This window comes from Numida meleagris, chromosome 1 (assembly GCF_002078875.1).
Source record: "Numida meleagris isolate 19003 breed g44 Domestic line chromosome 1, NumMel1.0, whole genome shotgun sequence".
Lineage (NCBI taxonomy): Eukaryota > Metazoa > Chordata > Aves > Galliformes > Numididae > Numida > Numida meleagris.
Window position 1 is genome coordinate 172,594,827 of NC_034409.1, and position 25,707 is coordinate 172,620,533.

The 25,707-nt window shown below is 39.4% G+C and overlaps 1 protein-coding gene across 5 annotated transcripts in view; it reads right to left on the reverse strand.

The window, feature by feature from the left end:
• The window catches only part of FRY (FRY microtubule binding protein), a 241,890-nt gene that overhangs the window by 133,703 nt on the left and 82,480 nt on the right, over positions 1 to 25,707 (reverse strand). For all 5 annotated transcript variants that reach the window (XM_021378243.1, XM_021378227.1, XM_021378219.1 and 2 more), the window contains one exon: positions 542 to 741. In XM_021378243.1, the coding sequence (XP_021233918.1) occupies positions 542 to 661 (120 nt within the window). In that variant the 5' untranslated portion in view covers positions 662 to 741. The remainder of the gene's footprint in view (positions 1 to 541; positions 742 to 25,707) is intronic.

A 25,707-nucleotide genomic window follows, 5' to 3' on the forward strand; every position in this document is an offset into this window, starting at 1 on the left:
ATACAAAACAGGATGCAACAAAGGTATTTATATATTAAATTTGCCTAAAATACCAATAATGACAGTTCTCTCCCTGTGTAAGACATTGTAATGTAGCTCCTTTTTCAAATGCTGTATTCTTTTTCGAATCTGTAAAATTGGTGCTATAGCACATTGTTAGATTATGAAACCTGCTACTGTCAGAAGTAAATTAGGAACCAGCAATGCTATTCATTTTCATGTCTTACCTGAAAACCAGTAATGTTCTTACGCATATTTTTAATCGTATTTCAGTACTTTCTAATCTATTTTGACTCAAATGACCTCTCTCCCAGCTGTGAAACCTATGCTGCCCGACACCCCTTCCGCTTCACAATCACATTAGCACATTGCCATGTGGCAAACAAAAATAAAATATTCATTCTTTTTCACATCACCACTTTGGCATATCTTGCACACCTCTGTCTTCCTGATCACCATAGTAGTGGTGCATTTTACAGTTTGGGAAATGCTATCAGTTCAAATCAAAGTCCATATACACTTAGAATTTCCTTTTACTTACAAGAGGTTCTGCCATGATGATGCGAATCTTGCGTTCAGCCTGAGTAGTAAAGTTAACAAACAAGCTCTTCAGAACATATTCGCCTGGCTTACTGTCTGGGTCAACATTAATAGGCAACATGGCTGGAGGTCCTTTTTCTCTCTGAGTACCAGAAACAGGTGGGACGGGTGGCTTGATATATCCGTTGCCAACTGGAGAAGCTGAAAGGTAAAAGAGATGCATTTACTTTTGTGTAACTAAATGTCTTTTCCAAAGCATCCCAGTGTCCCACTATACCGTCAAAGCACAACTGGAGGCTAGTTGATAATAAAATAAATATGCAATATATAAACAAAATTTCCATCTCAAAGTTACAGGTAAAACTTACATAATCTAGAAGAAATAAAAGACAAAGTCTTATCTAATACAATGTAGTACACACTCAGTCCTCTTCTTTTCACACTTGCTGACATGTAATTCTTTGAACAACATCCGCATTTCTTACCCTTTACCAACTAGGCCTGGTCTGTAACTCCACTGTCAAATAACAAACTTATTCTTTAATGCTGTTCAAACACAGCTAGCCTTACAAATGTCAGGAATATGATCTATTGGTTACAGTGAGTTGTAAAGGGCCTGATTTTTCTCTCATTTATACAGGCAATAGACACATGCTGGAATATGGGAAATTCCAATTAGATATATGGAAGAAGTCTACTGTGAGAGTAGTCAAACACTCATAGAGTGTTGTCAGAAGATACTGTGGAAACTCCAGTCTTGGAGACACTCAAAACTTGACTGAATATGGCCTGAGAAACATTCTGCAGTTGGTGAGCAGTGGTTGGATTACACAACCTCCAGAGATCTCTTCCAAATGAAATGGTACTGCACACTGTTGAATTCCTCATTATCAGTATCATGATATTATACACCATGTGTAGCTCTACAGGTGTTGTAGCACCTGTGAGAACTGGTGGTGGTTGAGACAAAGGTACTTTAATGCAATGCAAACAAACATTATGAATATTTGTTGCTATTGGTAAATACAGTATTTACTAATTGCACTGTGTTCCAGAGTGTTACATGGTAAGTTGAGTCCAAGTTACAAAGAAAGAAGAATGCACTTAAAGGATAGATGCTGCGCATCTAATGCTTTCAGCATTGCCTTCTGAGGAATGAAACTGCAACCACTGCTAAAACTGTCACCTATTAACTAGATGAAATTGCTTTAAGAATAAATGAGATTTTAGATCTTTCCTAAATACTTAAACACTTAATTGCAAAAAAAAAAAAGCAAAAAAAAAATCACAATGATTAAATTATCATTTAATAGTATTCAAAATATGGTAGAATCAGACCCTAAATTAATGCGCTGAAAAAGAAAAGTAAAAGAGAAGATATCTTCCTTTAGAAAATCATAGTTTAGGAGTCTATGATATAATTATAATGCAAGACACAGATGCTTTTGTTCATCTAGTTACTATTCTGCAAGCATAACATATGTACTGTACTTCAAAAATAACTCTCCTAATGGATAAGGTATGCCATCACTATCTAGCACAGCAACATCACTTCTTTCACTCAGATGGCTTTGGTACCTGCAATGTTTCACTTGATTTTTGAGGGCAAAACCATAATCACTGAATTTTGTTAGCACTGACTGCGTAAACCAAACCATATAGAACAGTTGTACACTCAGATGATACAAAACTATTTATAATATACACATTACTCTGAACAATAATTTACTTCAAACTAATGAAAGAAAAAGGCCACTAGGAAAAAAGTACACACTGTCATCACCTAGGCTCTCCTGAAGTTGAGGTATAAGAACAGTGGGATGCAAAGGATCAGACGTAAACTTATATGGATTATCAAATCTGCTGGCTGATGGCAGTTTCTCCTCAAACAGCTTTAGAAACAAGACAGACTGCTTTTTACAATCACTAATACACATCATATGGATCAAACACATCATTTTGATCAGATCACAGCCGTCCATTCAAATGGTTTGACTGCCAAATACTCAGTTAGGAAGAATGTTCTGCAGTGAGCAGTGAAACCACCCTTTTCCTGCATTATGGCCCTGTGTACAGCAGAAGCCCTGTCCTCCCACAGCCCATCAGCCCGTATTCCCCCAGGCTCCCCTCAGCTCTGGGCACAGGACCAGGCAGACCATCAGGCCTCTCATCCTGCCAAACTAAGCCCCTCAAGGCCACGCACTTGTCTTCTGCCACCTGAGGCTTCCTCTCAAAAGGGTCTGTAGGAGCCCTAGCAAACACAAATTTCACTCCTATTCCTCAGACAGATACAGTTTAAATTGGCTACTAAGCTGAAAAGAAGGGACTTGAAGGAGGAATGGAAGGAAGGAAAAAGGGTGTGTGTGGTCATTTATGCCTCACATCCTAATGAAATTAAGTCTAAGAAATACTAATTACACTTCCTTAGAGCTGCAATCCTTGCCTTCAATCATTAGGCTACTTTGTCAGAATTTTGGAGACACTGAGATTTAATTCTTAATAAGAAGCCTATTAACAACTGTGATATTAGCTTTATGACACAGGCTGACCTCAATCTATTTTCTTCCAGATATCTAACTGAGAAATCAATTACTTGCAGTTATTTGTGAAAAGTAGGCACAAGAGAAGCTAATGAAGTTTAACAAGGCCAAGTGCAAGATTTTGCACTTGGGTTGAGGCAATCCCAGATACGAGTACAGGCTGGGAGAAGAACTCATTGAGAGCAGCCCTGCAGAGAAGGACCTGGTGGTCCTGAGGGACAAAAGCTGGACATGAGCCAGCAGTGTGCGCTTGCAGCCCAGAAGGCCAACTGTGTTCTGGGCTGCATTAAAAGAGGAGAGGCCAGCAGGGAGAGGGAGGTGACTGCCCCCCTCTGCGCCGCCCTTGTGAGGCCCCAGCTGGAGTAATGACACCAGGCCTGGGTCCCCCACCACAGGAGGGATTTGGAGCTGTTGGGAGATCCAGAGGAGGGCATGAAGATGATCAGAGGGCTGGAGCAGCTCTCCTGTGAAGAAAGGCTGAGGGAGCTGGGCTTGTTTAGCTCTGAGGAGACCTCACTGAGGCGTTCCAGTACTTCAAAGGAGCTTACAAGCAACTGAAGCAAAACTGTGTCATCAAATCCCCTCATGTGGAAAAAATTGTGGTCACTGATGTTCATCAAACCTTTGTGGAAAGTTTATGGAGACCAAACAGTGAGGTGGTGGGTGGCGTGTTTCAGTGGTGGTGACAATGACATGAAAGACAAGCCACATTCCAGACGGCCATGCACAAATGTCATGCAGTGAGATGAAGAGTGGCTCGATCATCTGATCTGCACAAATCAGTAGACTACGACCATGGAATTGTGTGTGGAGCTGAATAACAGCTTCAATGTGACAGAAAATGTTGGAATATTGCAAAATTTGCACCAGGTGCATGCCAAGAATGCTTACACAAGAAAAGAAAGAACACTGTATGAAAGTTTGCCTGGACCTACCAAACCAATATGGGGCTGGATTGCATCATTATCGGTGACAAAATATCAGATCATCAATATGAACCAGAGTAAAAATGGCAATCCATGGAGTGCTAATGTGAATTCCCCATCAAAGAAAAGGTTCATTATGCAGCCCTCAGCAGCTAAAGTGATGTGTCTTCTGCTATAGGAAAGGGCTGATCCTTCTGCATTTCCTGGAACCTGGACAAACCATGTACTCTAACCACTACATCACAGCTGGCTAAGCTGAAAGCTTGAACTTCCAGAGTCAGACCACAGATGAAGACAACCCTTCTGTTGCAAAATGATAATGCCAGGCTCCATACCAGTTTGAAGACTGGGGAGCACATTGCCAATCTTGGCTGGACTGTCCTACCACATTCATCACGTAGTCCAGATTTGACACCCCCTGATTTCCATCTGTTTGGGCTGGTGAAAGACTGACTATGTGGGCAACATTTTCCTAACAAGAACTCCATCACAGCAGCTGTGAAACAGTGGGTCACCTGTACTGGTGCAGGTTTTTATGAGCACACATGCTCATCGCTGGTGAAAATGCATAGCTAAAGGTGTTCACTATGAGGAAAAATAGTGCTTTTCAGCTGAGAATTTGCTCTAACAAACAGTGGTATTGTGTATTTTGTATCTGTTGTAGTTTCCATGGAAATAAATAGGAGGCATTTATTTTGGAGTGACCTATGTATTTGTGAGATTTGTCAGTGCATCAGAAGCTTTTATGCAATTCTTCTTTAGAGTACATAACAGTACATCCTTTCCCCCAAAAGAAAGTGAAGTGATGTCCTGAAATTAATAGGTAACATTGCTATAGCAATTACAGCAGGTACAGAAACGTCTGTCATATGACTTTTCTTTAGTTCAAATGTCTAATACATCATTTTGTAGCCACTCACTGCCCATATGCATCTTTGGTGTGGAAGGCAGCACTGCTGACAGCAGGAGGGCTCTGAGTTGATTGTGAGTTGGTAATAAACTATTATGTAAAAGCTTGACTTTCTAGCATATATTTTCAGTTGCATTACCTCCCTCATTTGCTTATGTTTGATACTTACCTTGCAAAAACTTATCCCTGACTAGACTAGACTGTCACTGCCCTCTATACTGATGCTTTAACAGAATATAGCTCCTTCTCCTACACAGAGAGCCCTACAAAGCCCTACAAAGATCATTAAAAGAAAATAAATTCCTCTGAGATTTAAAACTGCAAGTCAAGGACTGAACATTTAAGAAATTTTTCTATTAAATAATCCATGATTGGCTTCTTTGTGTTGATACATTATAATGCGGGCCTTAAAAACAATAATGAAAAAAAAGTGTCAAGTTTTGCCATCTCTGCAAGTGAAACACTTTCCTACTAAATTAAAGGCAAAATTTTTATGTGTGAAATCACCATATAGTCTGTGTGGGTTTATGCAGAAGGGCAGGGGTGGGATGTTAAGAGAGGATTATACTCAATTCTAAATGCTGTTTTCATTGACAAATTAAGTTTCCGCTATGTAATTTCAAAATAATAATGTTCTCTAATGGAGAATTACCAGAATGGACCATCAAAACCTTTAGTCGGAACTACTAACATACTGTAGGGTGCTGGTCAGCATACAAATACTGACTTAAAATAAACATTTCAATTAGAGAAAAGTAGCTCTTTCCCAAGGAAAATGAATGGGGATTCCCATGCAGAGAGCAGGAGCCCATGGCACTCCAGATGCCCAAGGGCCCTGCTGAAGCAGGCAATCGGCAACTCAATGCTAGGAAGCTCTATACATATTTAAATCTCCTATCCCACAAAAATCTGTGAAAAAGATGAACTATACTTCATCAGGTGCAAAATGTCTGCACCATTTTGGGATGCAATTCTGTCAGAAGGCTACTTCTCTCAAACAACCAATTTTGCTGTTAGCAAGATACATTCCTTATTTCCTACTCTATCTGCAATAAGCTGAACTTTGAAGTATTCAAAGAATACTGTTTGCTTTTCCTACAGATTATTTTCATTTTGTTCAGGCTATAACCATAAAATGTCCTCACTGTTATGCATTTGAAAGCACTGAAAAACAAGTAGGAAATATGGGACAAGCAATGAAATATCAGAAGCCCTTATCACCACAACCACATACTACTGCCATGGAATGAATTACTGAAATAAAATCATTGCTATTCTTTTCCACATATTGATAATTTCCCTGATTATAGAAACAGCTGCAAAAAAGCACAGTAGTTTGACCAGGCACTAAGGTGAAAATGGGAAGGAGTACAAAATTCAGCTATCATACCAGAGTCTCTGCTATGATTTACATGCCAGATATTTTTCTTAAAGCTCTAAGATAAAACAAAACAGAAAGATCAAGAGAAGCTACTAGTGCACTGTGCTGGATACAATGTCAGCCAAACAGCTACTGAATTTTCAGTATCTTTAACCACAAGAAACAGAGATGGCATTCTTCTAGTTAACTGTGTCAAACTTGCACTGTAGCAAACCACAAACAGACTAATACCACAAACCAAAACACGTATTTTCAGGTTTTTTGTACATACCGAGCCCCTTTATAAAGCTGATCACACTGGATTTTCTCCAACATGCTACGGTAATATCCATGAGCCTGCAAATACCTGAAATGCTCCGCTCCTCAAGTTAGAAAAGTTTGAATCCTTTTCTAACTAAAATAAAAAAGGAAGTTAGTTGCTTCATAATCCCGTATCACACTTCACTATAAATTTTCCATCATTCTGGTCCATATTGCTTTTAGTTTTGGTTTAGGTTTTGTTGTTGTTTTTTTTTTCAAATAGACAAGTGCTGAAGACCTACAGTGTGTGAGCTAGCGCAGGCCTCCGGATCAGATCAGCCTTTCCATAACCAGAGGGGTAATTTTTAGCTTCAGCATATGATGATGACCACTCACAGAGAGGCTGCACATCTATATTTATCCACAAGTACATACTATGCTGACAGATTAGTGAAACTACTTTCAGGCACTCCAAGAACATGAGACAGGATAATGGAGTTCCACATAAACGAACCATGAGTATCAAATACATGCATGATCATACAATTGAAGCTGAAAGCAATTAGTACAGAAAAGCAAAGCACAGAGAGAAGGCAGGATGGGTTTTGTTTTTTAACTAAGGCCTTTTGGCCGACAGTACACACAGCCTAAATTCCTTCAGATAACCAACGCAGTATCTATTCTTTTCCCATGCCAAGAGTCAGCGACAAACCACATATCCTTAAGGATAATTATACATCTGAATTACACATCTGTTGAAATGACTCATGAAGAAAATGTGCTTTGTTTTAAAACTGTTGTTATAATAATTAAAACACATTATTAACCAAACTGTTGGGAATTCAGTTTACAAGGATGCAGTACTGTGCCAAGGTTAGCAAAAGGTGCCTTGTTTGTCCTTTAGAGAACATTCCCAGATTTGTGTGAGTTTGACAGGTAAAGAGAACAGAATTCAAGGGAAACTTGATGAAAAAAGCCAGCTAAAGGTCTAGAAGATTCTGTCTTAGTGACAGAAATAGTAAGATTCCCATGGGTAATGTGGTGGAAGTAGTACTTTAATGGAAGTATTATTTTCATTATTCCTTTGCACGTTTTAACAAAAATAATCCTAAAGGCATAAACTTAATAAAACACAATGTGAATGACTTGCAATACATATGTTATCAATAAATTTCTTTAAAGTACAGGACTTCAAAATGAGCAACTGATACTACTAATATCTAATCTCTTAGTGTTTCTGATCCTCGCTTAGGAGGATTTACACTCAGTAAATGAAAGACCAGATAGGATTCAGTGCATATTTGAGTCCCACATCCAGGCTATTGGGAAAGTAAAGGTGAAAGTTACGGTGGTACAGGTGCTGGTCTTCCTTTTTACAGGGAAATCAACTTTATGCAATACATAGTTTGTCTACATACTTTGTTTACTCCCTTTTTTTTTTTCTATTAAAGCAAGTTTTGCAGCAGTAGATTCAGTCAAATGTAGCCTTTGCAGTTAACACTCTCTGTTTAGGAAAGACATGTTCAAAAAGTAATTGCAGATCTCTTCATCCCTAGGAGAATGCAAGCTAGACCACAATCTGGAAGTGTAAATGATTTCTGGCACTAAGGAAGGAAAGCTATGTCTACAATACCATCGCTTAAGGCAGGTTCATACAACAGCTTTTATATGGACCTTAGAAACTGTTATAAAGCATACAAACAGTTATTTTAGCGTTTTTCATAATTAGCTTAAATTATATTTTGGTAAGTATGCAGTCAGGAAAAGGGGAGAGCTGTCTGAAAAAGGGTGCATTTACTCCCTGGTTTATCAATTCCTTGGCTACCCAAGGCCTTGCTTGTGGACGTGCTAGGGTTCATCACAGAATCACTTCTGGATTAGCAAGAAGAATCACTTTTGAATTTTACAGACATTGCCCTTCTTTGGTACCCCAGCACTTATTTTGGATCCAGGTTGATTTAAAATCTTTTTGAAATCTGAGTTCAAATCCTATCCAAAGTTTCACTCAGTGAAAAATCCAATCCCTTTTAGTTGTCTTTATCTGACCTGCCAATAGGAGAATAGGAATAAAGGGCAGAACAGAAGGGATTCCCAGGTCCCTCAGACATACTTCTTTCTCACTTCTCCACTTTCTGCACCTGCAAAATAGCAACTAATATTATTCTTCCCTAAGAATTCAGTTCTATTCAGTTATCATTCTTTCCTTATAAATAAAAAAACCCCAACAAATCTGTCTTTTGATCTTGTCTTCCTGCTTCAGGAAACATTATGGACCTGCAGCTTTCATTTTGAGAACCCTTATTTGGTATTGTTCTATTGTCTGCTTTTCATTTCAGCTTTGTGCTTTAACTTATTAAAGATTACAGTGTCTAGTCAAGGGATAGACAGGGATGGCTTATTTCATTTACAGGTGAAGGGATTGCTTTGCAGAGCAAAATTCACTCACTGATAGCAATATGTACACAAACGCTGCAGTTACAGACACAAAGTACATATGAGATACAGTTTATATAGCAAAAAGCTCAAACATGTTTTCCCACTTAGTAGGACAAAGTTGTCTCCAAAACTATAATTAAGAGAAATCTTAGTAAACTTCTATTTTATAACTCTAGGTTGTGATGACCATTCAAGTAATTTCTGGGAGAAGATACTACATCATTCTGTGCCACTGTCTTGATGCAAGAATATGACATAATAGTATCCCAAATCACACATGGATTCTTCAGGAAGGGTCACTTTGGTTGACCATCCAAAGAGATGGTCTGGTATGCAACAATTCCATGCAAAATGAAAATCTGGGTATAGCACACGAATCACTGTGTCAGAAGGGTTACTATCCAGTATAAAATACAAAGTAGAAGAGGTTGTGAGAGATGACCTAAGCTCTTCTGGATTGAAATTCTCAAAATACTTGATTATACTTGAATTTAAGGGAAAAAATGATAACTCATAAATTTCAGATTCCTCTGTTTCTTTAAATGTGCAGAGATGTACCTCTGGAGAGATACTTGTGTAAAATGGCATGGGGAAGAGAATAGGAGATATTTTCAGTGTTCAAGGCATTCCAGAGCTTGGTAACAGATGTAACTGAGATAAGAGCAATATTCTAAATTATTTCTGTCTGAAGACTTTGTGAAGAAATGCTCTTGTTACGTTTATTCATTCAGAATACTTGTTGAACTACAGGACACAGTTCCAATCCCGTGCAGACTTGGCTGGGCAACCTTTTTCCAAACTTTCTTTTCCTATTATGATATGAGATTGTAAATTATTTCTGAACAGAAGGAACAGCAAAGCCAGAAAACAGGAGACAAATTAATGCAGCCATTAAGCAGTGGCTGAGTTGCTGGTGAAGCATAATAAGCACTGGCCAACCCACTTAGAAAAAGAAGGGTTAAAGTTATTGCATATGTACGCACCACCCATCTCATCCACAAACACAAGTATATGGCCTCTCAGTAGGCTTGATGGTTGCACGGATGCTAAAATACCACTTGCGAGCGATGCTTTTCTCTGTGGGTGCTTTTTACAAAGAGCTCAAACACTCCACTCAGAGATGAAGTAGCCATCTTTTGAGATGAACACCATTAGTATATAACTAGTTAACATGGATGGACAGAACAGTACCTGCACATGCTGACATGTTCTGTTTGGTTGAGTGTGGTAAAGCACCTATTAGCTTTAAGGGATGAAGCTTAACCTGGCACCTCAGGAAGGCTGAAACTGTCGGTTTGGCTTTCTTGGCCTGCAGCAGCCTTCTGGCTGTCACGTTCCAGCTGCTGGCAGGCTGGTGCTAAGCCTTGTAATTCACATATGAGCACCGCAATTCTGTGCAGGAGAGAGGCAACTGATACGAGACTTCTTAGAACAAAGCACTGGGAGGCACACATTTTCTTCTTTTGCAGCAGAGCATGTCTCTGTACACACGGGACTCAAGAATGGCAACAGCCAAAACAAACAAACGTACAGGAAATCCTGTTGAATACGTCCATCCCCTTTCTAAAGTCCTTTAGAAGACTTGGCAAAACTCCTCGTAACTAAGATGTAAGATGTAGACTTTCCCTCTCTCCCTTTCCTGAGTTACTCGTCAAGGTTTGTGCTGCTTAACAATGTTCCCCGCGTTCTCATCTCAGATCCCTGCAAGACATCTGAGTGATGCAGGAAAGCAATCCATACCTCCCGGCTCATTCTCTTTGCTCATTATTTCTTTTTCTGCTCCTTCTCTGCCAGATTTTTGCTTTCTTATTTGCATAAACTGTAGCATATGAGATGAAGTTACACGAGAATCTAGGCATATAACGTAGAGAAACATTTTTAGCTGGGTTTATTTTAGAATTTGCTTAGTTGGTTTTAAGATTAAAGAACAAAAAGCTAAGTGACATGGGAAAGTCCCTAAGAGATTTTCAGTTACCATTTGAGTGCTCCATCTGGGGGTGATTTCTCAGTAAAGAAAATATATTTATTGCCTCTGATGAGAACCAAATCTAACATAAATCATTTTCAGTTTCTGTGCTTCACACTGTAAGGAAACACTGCCTCTTTGAAAACTGGTATGATAATAACTATATGGGTGACTTTCCTATATGACTTCAAACGCTTGGTTATCTTTGCCTGTTATTCCAAAAGTAAAAATGGCTTTAAAATAAGAGTGGAAAGATATATTCAGATCACCATTTTCAGATGAGTAGATTAACTGATTTTAAAACAACTAAAACAAGAAGTATTGCATTGCTGAAACTGCCAGATTTTCTTCAGGCTCCACTTCTGATTAAAAAGCTTTTAATTTTAAATAAGGATGTCACACACATTCTTTTATACTTTCTTATGTGCAAAGTTAAAAACCTCTACTTTGTTTTCACTGAATGAGAAAATAGCTTCCTGTAAGTTTTTTAGATAGACATTTTGTTGGGTTTGCTTTGCTTTTACAGACATGGAGATGAAGCTATTCCCATCATTTTGTGGCTGATGGGTGTTAGCAGAAGAATTATTTTTAGGGAACTTGGAAAAGTGCCGAGGAAGTACAAGGCTACGAGAATCCAAAAGAGAAAAAATGGTTACTTCCAAAAGGAGGATCAGCAAACAGGGAGGACGTGACCTGCATCTCCACATTTTCTCTTGGAGAGAGGATAACTTACGTGCTCTTCCTAAATGCTCTACAATAAAACTGTGAGAGTATGGACAAGATGGAATATAGAAAAGACATTAAATGCTCGCATCCTAGTCCTATGTCAGTTTAAATAGCTAACTCTGATGATAGAACCAGAACCTTCCATGAATTTTTTTGTCTATCAGTCCACAATTCCTTTTCCAAGTTTGGTTTGTGCTGATAAAAACTCATGTGTTTTACCTGAATGAAAACAGCCTATTTGTTAGGGATGATGTGGCTTCTGCACAGCGTACACCTGTATGAAAACCTGTAACCAATCATGAGCACAGTTTTTATCACACAAAAAGAAACAGTCCATGGCTCATTTCTTTCTGCAATGGCATTGCCTGAACAGCCCTACTGACCTCTGCTCATGGCTAAGAGTTGATTTCCTAATGGGTTTTGCTAATTTCACATTGGAAAAAATATGAAGTCATCTTTAAACTATTGTGTTTCACAATGTAGCAGTTCACTAAAAAAAAATCTTTAAAACTGTAATCACTTCCTTGACTACATCTCCTGATGCATGTAATTGCTGCCTTTTGGGGAAAGGCTCAAATTTAGCCACTTACAAGCTAAATATTGAGTTTAACCTAGCCATCAAGGCTCCAGGTAGAGTGAAGAGAGACTCATGCTTTGAGATGATTCATCAAATCTTTCTTAAGAGTCTTAGCTTAAGACAGAATAAATCACTTCTTAGTGATTACTGAGGGAGAACTGACAACGAAGATAGGCATCCAAGGCTGTAATAGATGATTGTCATTCTTAGCCTGTAAACTCTTCAAGAGTATCTTGTACAGCCCAAACTGCATCATGCTGCATTTCAGCTGCTGCTGGCTAGGACTCATACCATTGATTGTGTGGGTGGAAAATGGCACAACACCAGGAGTAAACCAAGCTGCGAGCTGGCACTGTAAACTGGCAAGCTAAACCTTTGCAGGCCAAGAAAAGTTTTACAAAATGTTATGAAGCTTTCTGTAATGAAAGCACAGTAGAGATTTTTGTGAATCAACACTAGCATGAAAATAAGTCAGACAAATCCATTCATATTCTCCCCTACAGTGGAGCACACTAAGTAACATTTATACAAAGAAAAACGAGAGGAAAAGTTTTGCAGCCAAAATCAGGATTAATAACTATGATCAATCCTCTACTCTTTCCTTTGATTGAATCATTATTGTTATTACTATGCAGCAGCACACTCACAGCATTGTCTTTCTTCTATATTGAATTAAACACTATTTGGCCTCTGCTTACTGAAAACCAAACACACAACCACCAATGCATCATCTCTTATTAGCCATACACTATTATGATGCAGTAATATCTAATAACTCTTTATTAGCGTTACATTAATAGCACTTCCTTGAAAGTTGAACTCCTTGGTTTCTCAGCTATAAAGGCAAATGTAAATATTTGCAACTTTACTAGATTCAGACTCTGGGATGTAAGTATTTCTCCTTTTATTTCAAAACACATAAACAGCAAGACAAGAATGATTTTACCATCCACAACAGCTCAGTGAAGATTTCTGGTTGTCTAGCTCACCTTCAGTTGCTAAGTGAGAGACTTTCACTTGAGCAGATCAGTGAAGCACGTGGACTTGAGCTGCTGTCTGAGGGTATGCGTACATACTGGGCAGCTGCAAAAACCCCACACAACGTGGACAGAAACATGGACAGGGCACTGTTCTCCTGCTGGTCAGGGAGCCATTACAGAAAGCTCCTTCCATATACTGAAATGTCTAAATGTCATTGTACAAGTAACTGCCAGAAATACATTATTAAATTGTTGTTCAGTGTCTCACCTGCTCACATACATGACACAAAATGAGCAAGGAATTGATGAGAGAAGGCTTCAACTGAAACAAACCAGAACTAATGTTTTACCTCTTGGCTCTGCTCCTGCGCAGGCCTGGCGACCCTGTGATGCCAGGAGACTGGGGATGGGATTTCCTGCTCTCACTTAGAAACCCAGGAGCATCACGTGTAACTCTCAACTACACGTTTAGGCTTTCCTGTATTCAATGGTGAGGAAAAGACAACTACAGAGATGAACTCTGCACCAGCTAGTTATGAGAATAAAGAAAGGCTCCTAGGCTTATTATCCGATTTTCCAAATACTTTAACACCTTAAACATGGAGAAAACAGAATAACTCCTCAGAAAAACCTAGGAGCTTAATAACTTCTGAGAATAATAAAATATTATTTTCATGGGATATTAAAAGAGATATTCAGTATTACAGAGGCCTGGGACAAAACTGATGTAACAGTTTTTTTAAAGTGTCCACAAGGACAATCCAAGCAACTGCAACACAGAGAGCCTGACATTCCCTCAGGAATGGGTGCTTTGATTAATAAAGAACTGAAGTATTCTAACACGATGCCATAAGCACAGGTTTATGGAAAGCAGATTTTATTAAACTAACTCTCTTTTTATAAGATTATAAACTTGGTTAAAAAAGTGAAAAGAGTAGTCTTGTATTTCTATTCAATAATTGCATTCTTATCTTACCAAATTGCAAAATGAGGACCAAGAAATCAATGTCTTACAACAAGGATAGGTTAAAAGCTAGATACCAGATACTTCTCAACATTGCTTAAGAGGGAATCATACCCTAATGCTTCTCGTGGAGATACAAAGATCAGGTCTCAGTTTTGTGCTACTTATCCTTACTATTAATGACCTAAAAGAAAAAAAGAAACAACATATTTCTATGGAGTTTACAGGCTAAACAGATTAACAGTGGTAGACAGAAAAACAGTAGAGAAGTCATTCTAATTTGAATAGCATTATGAAAACTATATGCAAGCCTATGAGAGATATTAATTCTAACATATACAGAATTGCATCTCCTGAAAGAAAGAATGCATGCCACAGGGACAGAATAAGGCTTTCTATTCCTGGGAAGCACTGATGATGAAAAAGGCCTGAGACCAGGATGACTAATGTGTTGAAAACAGGCTGCTATTCTTGTGACCTGAAGAGCTATGGAGAGCCTTTTCAAGCAGGATAAACAAAAGCAAAAACAGGAAACCTCTACTGCTGCACTGCCAGAGGCTTTGCTGCAGCAGCTGGATGCTCAGTCCCATTCTGGTGTCTGCAACTTGAGAAAGATGCTGATGAACTAGAGGACATTCAGGAAAAGCAATTAGTTACCGGAAAACTTGCCTTAAAGGTTAGATTAGTCCGACCATGAGAAAGTTATTGGGTCATTTAATCAACTTCTCTAATGTCAGGATTCACCTATTTGCAAACGCACTGAGCCACTCAACCAAAAATGCCTCTTTAGACAATAGAAGCAATCAGGCACTTCCAAACCATAATTCATCACATTCTAATAAAAATGTCTAAACAGCTCATCTGAACTGCACCCTGTCCACTGGCTATCAGGAAAGCTTCGTTTGACTACGTCAGATGCCACATGAACCCCAAAGATGCCTAGAGATTATGTGAGCGGATTTCCGTGCCTGCTAAACACACAGAAAAGTAACAGAAATTTGCTGATAGACAGCCCTTTGTTCATTAACATCCAGTGGCTGGAATTTTGAACTAGACAAATGCATTAAAAAGTTAAACAGAAAAGGAAGGAAATTAATGGCAGAAATGCTATTAAGGCTGGTGCTGATTCCTCCATTAGTAGAAATTTAAGATCTTTTTCTTTGAAAATATGATTTAGCTCAAACAGAAATTAATTCAGAGAAGCCATAAAGCCTGCTCTATGGGGAGAACAGATTGGATGACACAATGGTTTTTCTGGTTGTATAATTTATGACTCGTTGAATACATTAGTAGAAAACATATCACTGAGAACAATCTTCCATTGGTAAAAGGATGGTACAGATGTTCTAAGAAGGACTCTTCTATCTCTAATCCACAAAGTATTAAGAAACAGAGGTCCGAATGCCTATCAGTACTTGATTTTTCCTTGTATAGCCAAGTACAAACATAACTTCTCTGATTAGAGAATCTGATCACAGTCATTCCAATAATTTCTAACCATGCAGCATGCCAAACACACTTTGGCAAGGGTTATTTTGATTTCAGGGTCATTTTGTAGACTAGACCTCAAGAGAACATTAGAATGGAGGCAACTTTCCGGATGATTCAATTTTCAGGGCATATTTTAAAGAGAAAAAGTCAAATGAGAAAGTATATTGCCAGAATAATTTTAAAATATCCCTTATAACTTGAAGTGGCTTGCCTTTAGAAAATGCTTATATTGAGAAGTGAAGCTCTCTGAAGCCCTGTGGTGTGCTCCAGGGAAATCATATTCCACTGTCTGAGTGGATGCCTGAGGAACACAGAATTACAGCTGAAATGCTGTAACTGACAGCATGTTCACATGTACTTGAAGATGGACTGTCTCCAGCATCTGGAAGAGGCTAGAGTCCCACCTTTGTCTATGATGCCTGCAACAGATCACCTACAAATGAGTGTTCATCTGCTACTGAATGAAGCTGAATCAACATAAAGATTCAAGGGCTGTTCCCTGTATAGCAGCACACTCCAAATTAAGTTCAGTTTCATCCTCGGGCATACAAGGAAGGTTGTGGGAATGCTGAATGCATTACACAATTAGACACAATTAGATATTCCATCTACTGGCTGTGATTTTCTCCATTCTTCTTCTGTGGAGCATTACAAAGTTCACTTAATCCACTAAAACCAGTAAACTGTCCTGCTTCTCTTCCAAGGTGTACTTCATAATACAAAGTGCAGGCTCCAAGGGGACAGGAGAAGATAATTATATTTGTACTATTAAGCAAATAGGCCAGAACACTTCTGTAAAAACTAATTCTCCTTGTGGGAAGAAAGTAGAAACAGAACAGTACCAACCCAAAAAATACAGAAATGATTTTCTAAGTAGGTACAGAATCAAAAAGTTATTTCAAAGGAAAGAGAGTAGACAGTGGCAATGCTGTTTCATAAACTGTGATCTTACCGTAAATACTATTAGTTCCAAACATCAGATGTTGTTATGGGACATCACTTCGCATCAAACACAATGACAAGCTATATTAGCATAATGGGTTGTTATTCCCAGATCCACGTGATCCATGGCAACTCACTGATAATGAATGGCTTTGTCTGGGTGTCAGTAAGAAAACATGTACAAAATTATATGAAGCACAAACTTCAAGTACCTGAAATGGTGCATAAGGCTGTTAATAAATTAGGAATTTAAAGACTGCCATTGACATTTTTTCCATATACACATGAAAAAGGGGCTCAGACATTTGTAGTATGTCCTCTATCTTCTCAGCTAACCATCATCGTGGTGGGGACTGAGCATCGCTGAGACACTTCCCGTCATTGCTCCAGTCAGCCGAGCACTTGGGTGCTTAAACCTTACACATAGGGCAGAAACCAGAAAACTGATCCAAGCAATCAGCTCCCCATGGGATCCAGCACTGCCAGGCTGCTGGGCCCAACACCTCCTGCAACCACATGCTTGGACAGTGTACCCAATGTACAAAGCAGAGCAGAGTACTGCTGTAACCAGTTTTTATGTAAGAGTTCAGTGGCTACAGAACTCACCCAGAACATGGTAGCTCTGGGTTACTTAATGAAACTCCAGAGTTTTTGAACTCCTATCTCGCACCTTCCAGCTGAGCGCTTTTCTGGCCATCAGCTGGAATGGTAAGGATTAGCCATGCCCTGCCTGGTCAAGCTTTGTCAAATCTGAAGAACAAATCCAATGCACTTTGAATTAGAGATTAAATGTAACAGCAAGCATGGCTCTAGCTCAGTAGCTGCCACTCATTTACAGTGAGCAGCAATTACAAAATCATGTGATATATTAAATCACATTAACATTAAATAAAGAAGTATTTGGACAAGGGAGGGACTACATTTGTAAATTATCTATTCTTGTTCCTGTCTGTGTTACCTACGTTACATGACTGGCCTCAAACCAGATCCTTCCCATATTTTTACCTATTTTCTGGGGTCAGAGCCGTGCTAAATGCTCTTGGACTATTAAAACCAAGACACTTCATGGCACATATAGGAACTGTGGCTTTGGCTGCCTTCTGAACACTAAACACAGTATGTGCTAGTGGAATTTACAAGTCTCCAAAGATCTCCAAAAATTGAGTGGAGCTTCTGGAGTTATAATACTGAATTACACAAAAAATGACATACTGCTTAAGATTTCTTTAAGTGCCTTACACATATCTTGGAGTCTACCTCCTAGTCTTATCTATCTCTTTTCTTTTTTCTTTTTTCTTTTTTTTTTAATCCCCATTTGTTGTCCTACAAAGTAGAACAATAAGTAGGACAAGAATCAGCCTCCAAGGTGAGGAACTGCTCTGGACAAAGAGATTTCTGTTTTTGTGTGCTGTATCTATGCAATATTAAATTCCACTATGCAACAGGAGAACAACATGTAAAAAATATATAGGAATTTTTAAATGCTATTACGTGAACATTATGCTTTTTATGTACCCGGTCCAGACCAATCGGGACCAAACTACTAACCCAAATAAAATCAGTCTTTCGTATGAGATAAAAAGATTCCAGGATGGTGAACAGGAGAGTGAATTTTCACCTGTACTAATTTATTATATCCTCCTTCATTCTAACCAGGAGTAAATGCTGCAGTTCTAACAATAGCAATAATAGTTGTTGCACATTATTTTCTTTGATTTTTAAAAGAGAATGAATAAAAATGTGAAAGGATTACATCGAAGCAGACTATTTTAAAGAGCCTGGGTATGTTAGAATTAACCCTCACGTATACTAGGCACTAGCACACGGATGGATCCTCTTTCCTAGCCAGACCTAAGCTAATTGGCCCCTACTATGTTTAAGTGAAGGCAGAGAGACAAAATGCTGGGACTCAGCATTCTGTGCATGGGTCTGCTTCACTCTATTTTTCCTCCTGGACAAATGAGAACTTGGACATCAGATTTGAAAGATGACTGAGAAAGAAATACTTGGGAGGAAGTGGCAAGACACATGAGACAAGTCACTGTTTAAAGAAATATAATTACCTCATTCATATATTTAGACAGATTTCAGGCACATATCTTAAGTATATCCACTTGCTCATTACTTTTGATTTATGTACAAAAATGTGTATGCCCATTTTCCAGCACACAGAGGAATTCAGACTCAAATGGCCACCTTAGTCACTCAGCAGACAGAAACAAACCTCTCATTTACTTTGCCTTTAGTGACAGAATAAGGACAGAAGCAACCAAATGAGCCGTCCTTTGCCAGCTAACTACAGTAAGGGCAACATAAGTCACGCATGATTTAAAACAGAAGAAAAAGAGAGACAGAAGAAGTGTTATTGTCATTGATCACCTGATCATTTGTGTCACAAGAACTTTTCGAAGATCTTTTCCTGTACTAACTAGGAAAATACAGTATGTATGTTTACACACACACATACATCAGATACAGCTTCAAATCTCCCAGTCAAATGTTTCAAGTGCTCCTTCTATAAAACAGGTAAGCACGTTCAACTGCAAAATACCTCAGCTTGAAATATCACTTCTGGATTTCATGTAATAAAAAATAAAAGTTCATGGCAATAAATCATGCCCTGAGGACATAAATATAACAACACATGTCTAACTTTTAATGCACGGCATTTAAGTGAGGCAGGATTTACCATCATTTAGAAATAATTTTGAAATTTGGAATGTAAATGTTTAGGATATGCGCTCGCTGTGCAAGAAGATTACACTACCATTGTATCTGCCTTTATGCTTAATTCAGAAAAATACTTGATTAAAAAAACTGGCACCAACTTTGTAGAAATTACCTCGTTGTTCTGTAGAAAGAGATGCTTTTTTGTAACAAGAAAATTACCGCACAATGTACTAATAGTCTGTATGGTGAGCTAGAAATAACAGTATTAGTACTAGGCAGAAACATATTAATAGACTACATATTAATTTGATAAGAAGTTGTTAAAACCAAACAAATCTCACAGTTGCCAGTAGTGCGACACTCCCATTTTTTCCATGAAGGATTACTCAAAGGAATGAAAAAAGCCCTTCCTTGTAATTGCCATTCCCAGCAGCTCTGCTGAAGCCCACACAGCTCTGGATTTCTCACTATGGGCACAGCACAGCTGGGAATTTGTACAGGTGCAGCCAGAGAGGTGCAGGTACCTTCTCTCACTGCAGTCACAGAATCAACCCTTCACTTTCCAGTGAAGAGCTGTCCCTTGCAGTACAGTCTAAAAACAGCCATTCTTGTTTGTCACAATTCAAAAATAAAGTCTACCTTCAGAGACGTTTACCAGTTCCCACAGTAAGTGCCTTTTCACATACTCATGATAAATAACCTCAAATTCAAATTTCATTTGAATATTCTCATTCTCCTTTTTCTTTGCAGATACTTCCATACTCTAATTTCGGAATTATCACAAACATCATTAATCCTTCCAAATCCCTAAAGCAGCTACCAAATAAAACAGAGCTCAGAGTTCATCCCTGCAGAACACAACTGCTCCCCTCTCTCTGGTGTGACAAGAAATTGTCAGGAACCACACCTTACTTACAGAGCTCGTGCCAGTCTTCAACATACTGCTCCTAAAATCATGACGCTTGAAAGCATGCTGAGTGACACTCCAACATCACCACTACCCAAACTCGTGGGCTGTTTATCTGTTCACTGGGAACCCAGTCGAAATCCCCCCAGCTCTCTGCCCATCTTCACAGAGCCTAGGACAGATGAGCTTTTATTGTGAGCTTATATACTACCTGTTACAGTGGAGATGAAACACATGTTACGAAGTTATATGCTGCTGCATTACAAGTAAAAATAAATGGAAAAGTCATCCAGTCAGACTATTTCCTTCTCCATCTATGAGCACTGCAGTGTGTTGCATTACCTCACCGGACTCAAGCTTTCAGAAGTCAAACTGATAAACGAGGCAATATCATGCATGTATAATTCATCTGATGCCAAATTAACCCATCGCTGGCCCAGTTACAGCTCACAGAAGTCCCCTGCTGCTCTCTCCCCCTGGTAACACCTCACACTGCTGCTGGCCCTAGGCATGGAGGCAAGGTGTACGCTGTGCTGGCAGAACTCGCTGCAGGCAGGAGCAGGCCTCGCATCTGCAACCTGCACCCAGGAGGGGACTCTGTCTGTCACATCCCTCATCTGCAGGCTGTTCTCACTTGACTCTCACAGCCTGGTTTCAGCTCACTGCTGTGTTTCTCCCACCTCAGGATCCCAATTCCAGGCTCAACTTAGCTGTTTTCCTTGCCCATCTAAACACGCTCATCTGGTCTACCCAGCTCCCCCATCCCAGTCCCATCCCTGCTTCTCTCCATATCCCTTTGCCCTTCTCCAGTCTGCTCTTTGCTGGGTCTCTTTCACACCGCTCTTCATTTCCACTCCTGCTACCCAGGAAACGTCCATTCCCCCATTTCCAGTTCCTCCCCCATGACAAATCCACTGCCTCTTTTCCATTCATCTGTGACAGCTCTCCTTCCTGGGCTTTTAAACAAATCCACTGCCTTCCACCCTGTTTCCTTTTGCATTCACCTGGCTGCAGAGCTCATGTTCGCCACTCACCCCCAAGACTGTCTTCAAGAGAATTCTTAGCACTGGGACTCTGGAGTGGAAGGTGTCCCTGCCCACGGCAGGAGGTTTGGAACTAGATGATCTTTGAAGTCCTTTCCAATCCAAATCACTCTATGATTCTATGAGAACTGCTTTTGCAGGAAATTCCAAAGTTCATCTTCAGGGACGTTTATTTTCGAAGTGTTTTAGACCAAACAACTGAGCTCAGAAAAAATTACTGATTACAGAGAATGCTTGTTTTGTTTTTTAATAAAAAAGTAGTCGTGGCAATATACACAAACAATTATTAACAAACACTCTCTTTTTTCTACCATCTCATAAAAATCCAGTCTCTATTAACAATTTTGATTTACAAATTCATCAAGTAACAATTCTAATTACTCCAGTATATTCCAGTATTACTTTACTTGCCACAGAAGTCTCCAGTTTCCTATAGAGCCAATATAATCTGTCCTGTCCCTTCCTTCTTGAACATGACAGACAAATAAGTAAAAATAATCACAATTTTAAATTTCATTTTCCCCTTGAAAAAAAAAATCCATCTTCTATTCTAGAAATACATACTAAAGACCCATTATGGACAAGCTGACAGTGTTGTTTTTTTTTTACTAAAAACCTCCACGTATTTTGTATTTCAAAAGCAATACTTTTGAACTTTTGCTCCTCAGAGAGATATTGTTCATGATCCAGCTCTCATCCCAGTAAAGAATGCACACATTGCTTTCCCACATCTTCCTTCCTATGAACAAAAATCAAGATAACCAACTAGTGCCAATTCTGATGGCACACAGATGAAGTGTGAGCTGAAGTTGTTTCAAACTTAACCCTTCAAAGAAAAAGAATTATAGTTAAGTAATTTTCTCCTCACTTAAGGCATCAGTAGCAACAAATACGCACCCCATGGAAATTAAAATAATCCAAGGACATTACCATTTTAAAATTACTACTTACTGCCAATTAAAAATCTCATTACAAATAATAACTAGTTGAGTCACGATTCACGATGCATTGTTTGGCTACCAACAATCTGGAAGAAGAATGGTTCTTGCAGCAAAGGAAAAGAAGACAGGGGTTATATTTCCAGTTCCAACCCAGGTTGCAAGTGCAATCTTGCGTGTCTTGGTTAATTTCTCTGTCTTAATTTGCCCAGTAATACGAATAAAGGACTCATACCTCTCTCTTGCATATGCATGTAATAACACTGAAAGAATTCAAGTCCGTAAAGCTTCCAGATGGTAAGCACTGTATTAATATTACTATAACATACATCTTTGCAAGGTATTTGCATTAGTTTCCCTGCGTCTGAACTAATAAATGCCAATTTTCATCTTCTGAACACTTTTAAAATAAGCAATACTGCAAGTTTTGTGCACATTCCCTTGCAAAGGTGTGACTGCAGCTTGTCTCATGGTTGGGGCATTGCAAAGGCTTTCAGAGCATGGATTTTCTTATTCTTAAGAAGCCTGTGCTGCCATTTTTCTTTACTGTTCACTATCTAACAGTCTCATTTTACAAATTCTGTAGGAACTTAGGTATCTTTACCCGTATTTGATTTTTTCTGGATTTGGTCAATGTGTTCAAAAAAGACAGGTAGACTGAATAAGCAGAAAGGAGGCTAAATTAATTCTAATTATAAGGGGCTAAATTGCAAAATCTGATGGCAGGTACCTCAGACTACTTTTAACACATGACACTTCTGTAATCCTCACAGGGTAATTCTGATCCTGAAAATATACAACCTACTACTGTGAATACATGCAGAAAGAAACCTATCCTACAGACTTCTCAAGGAAGAACATTGGCTAGAAATCTATCCAGTTATCCTTCTGATTAAAAATGCAAATCGATCCAGATATTTAAAGACATTCATAAACAACAATCAGAAATGCAGTAAGAAAGATAATTATATATGGTTCTACTCAACAAAACTTGCTCAAGGGAATCAATATCAAAACAAAGAGATAACCAGACACTCTCTGAAGTTTAATTTACTCCACATACAAATCGAGACCCTTCAAAGCCACAGAAAGACACAGGAGAGTTAAACAGCAAGAGATTAGGAGAAAATGTTAGTATAACCAACATGGTTTATAAGAGAATTCCTGCAAAACAATACCTTTGGCAGACTTCTGTGCTGAGCCAGGCACTACTGGTTACTTAAGAACTAAAAGGAATATTTATGAGTCTTTCGAAGTCAAGTCTTTCAAAACAAAACTAAAACCAACTGTAACTTCACAATCAGAAAAAAAGCAAAGAGCAGTTACAATCAAGATGCTACATTCCTTTGATCAATTCTTGTCTAGTACTAACCCATTTAACATCTTCACGTTTCGACTATACAGAAATCATGTCTGCCAACTCCCTTACAGTTGCCTCTTTATTTGCATGCATTAGTGCCTCGTTTGCCAGCAAATTTCTGAAAGCGCAGAATGTATTCAGGATAAACACTGGATATTTGTCCCTCACATGGGTCTGTTTTTTTTATGTCTGAAATTTCTCCTAAAGTTGCAACTACATAATTAAGCTTCTTACCAGGGATTAATTTCCCTGGAAATGACACACCGATGTGTGTCACTGAAGAAATCCCACAAGATTTACAAAACAACATTCAGATTTCTCTTCAAACTAGTGGCCTGAAAAGCACCCCAAAATCTCCCTGCAGAGCTATGGAAAAGCTGAAACTCACAGGTGGCCCTGTAATTGCACCAATGACCTTGACATTTGTGCACAAACATCACTGTCAGCAGTGGTCTCTCTACATTTGTGACCTTTGTATTTCTTGTAAAGGAGGAAGCAAGCAGCACTTGACAGCTCAGTGATGCCACTGCTACTTGGCTCAGAGCAAAGCGTTTCTCAGATGGGTTTTCGTTCAGCCACTTGCTTCAGCTGGCTTTGCTGTTTGCTTTGAAGAGAAGACCTTTTTCATCCCCCAGTTGTGAATGTTATTATAATTTGGACTATCTCCGCACCATCCTTGCATGCCTGGGCAATGTGTATAAATTCTTTTCTTTGTAAACAATCCCTGCTGCCACCTCCAATATAGTGCCTTCTTAGCACTGAGCTCAGCCATGAGGAACCTGATAAGCCAAGCTGGCCACATGACTGCTCGCTTCCCTGAGGACTGGAGTTGTCCCACTCTTGCGCATGAAGGATGCTGTTCTCAAGGGCCTGACAGTTCTCCTGAGCTCCTTTTGGCCTTCAGAGGTGCTTCCCACGGGACCTGACCCTGTCAGGTTTGTGAATTTGCTGAAAGCTGTTCTCCTGAAGTCCGCAGTTTGTATTCTGCCATCTTCTTTCCTCACTTTCCTCAGGATCTTGAGCTCCAACCAGCTCTTGTTAGTGAACAGAAGATCCAGCTGTGCATCACTAAGACATTATTCCTCAGGTTGGATATTAGGAAAAATTTATTCTCCGAAAGAGTGGTCAGGAGCTTGAATGGGCTGCCCAGGGAGATGGTTGAGTCACTGCTCCTGGGAGTGTTCAAGAGATGTTTAGAGGTGGTACTAAGGGACATGGTTTAGTGCGGTTATATTGGTGGTAGGTGAACGGTTGGACTGGATGATCCTGGAGGTCTTTTCCCACCTTGGTGATTCTATGATTCTGTGATTCCCAACACCCCTGAAGAACCTTCTTGACTGCTTGTGCCCCACAGGGTTGCACTTCCAGGAGACCTCAAGAGGTTCAAGTTCCCTATGTGAACCAGTACCTGCAATTCACTGACTTTCTCACATTGTCCCAAGAAGACTTTGTTCACTTCCTCACCCTCACCAGGTGGCCTGTAACGGGTTCCTGTCATCACATCACCCTCAAAGTCACAAGATCATAGGATCACAGAATGGTCTGGGTTGGAAGGGACCCTAAAGACCTTCCAGTTCCAAGCCCCTGCCATAGGCAGGGACATGTCCCACTAGACCAGGCTGCCCAGGGTCCCATCCAGCCTGGCCTTGAATACTTCCAGAAATGCGGTAAAAGACTGTCTTCTGATTTTGACCCACAAACTCTCAGGCACTGTCATCCACCTATACCACAGAAGAATTCCATATTATGAGGAGCTTCTTCACCAGGACAGCAGCCTCTATTCCTCATCTTCCCTGCAAGTCTTCCCTGAAGAGCCTGTACCTACTACAGCACTCCAGCTATTAATCCCATGCCTGTTACTCCAGTGATGCTCAGTCTAGTTCCTCCTGCTTGTTTTCCAGACTGCACATATTTGTATACATACACTTGAGGTGGTTGTCCCTTCATCCTGTTTTATAGTTCCTGAGGTCTCTCTTGTTCCCACTACTCATCCTTTGCTCCCCACTACTGAACTGTGGCTCCCTTCTCTGTCATTCCTAGCTTCAGGCTGTCAGCAGATGTCTTGACCTGCTTCGTTGTACTACTGAACATCTCTCCACTTAAACTATTTAAATACATAAACAATATAAGAACTTAAAATATCTGGTTGAAAGAGCTGCTGCGAAGTTTG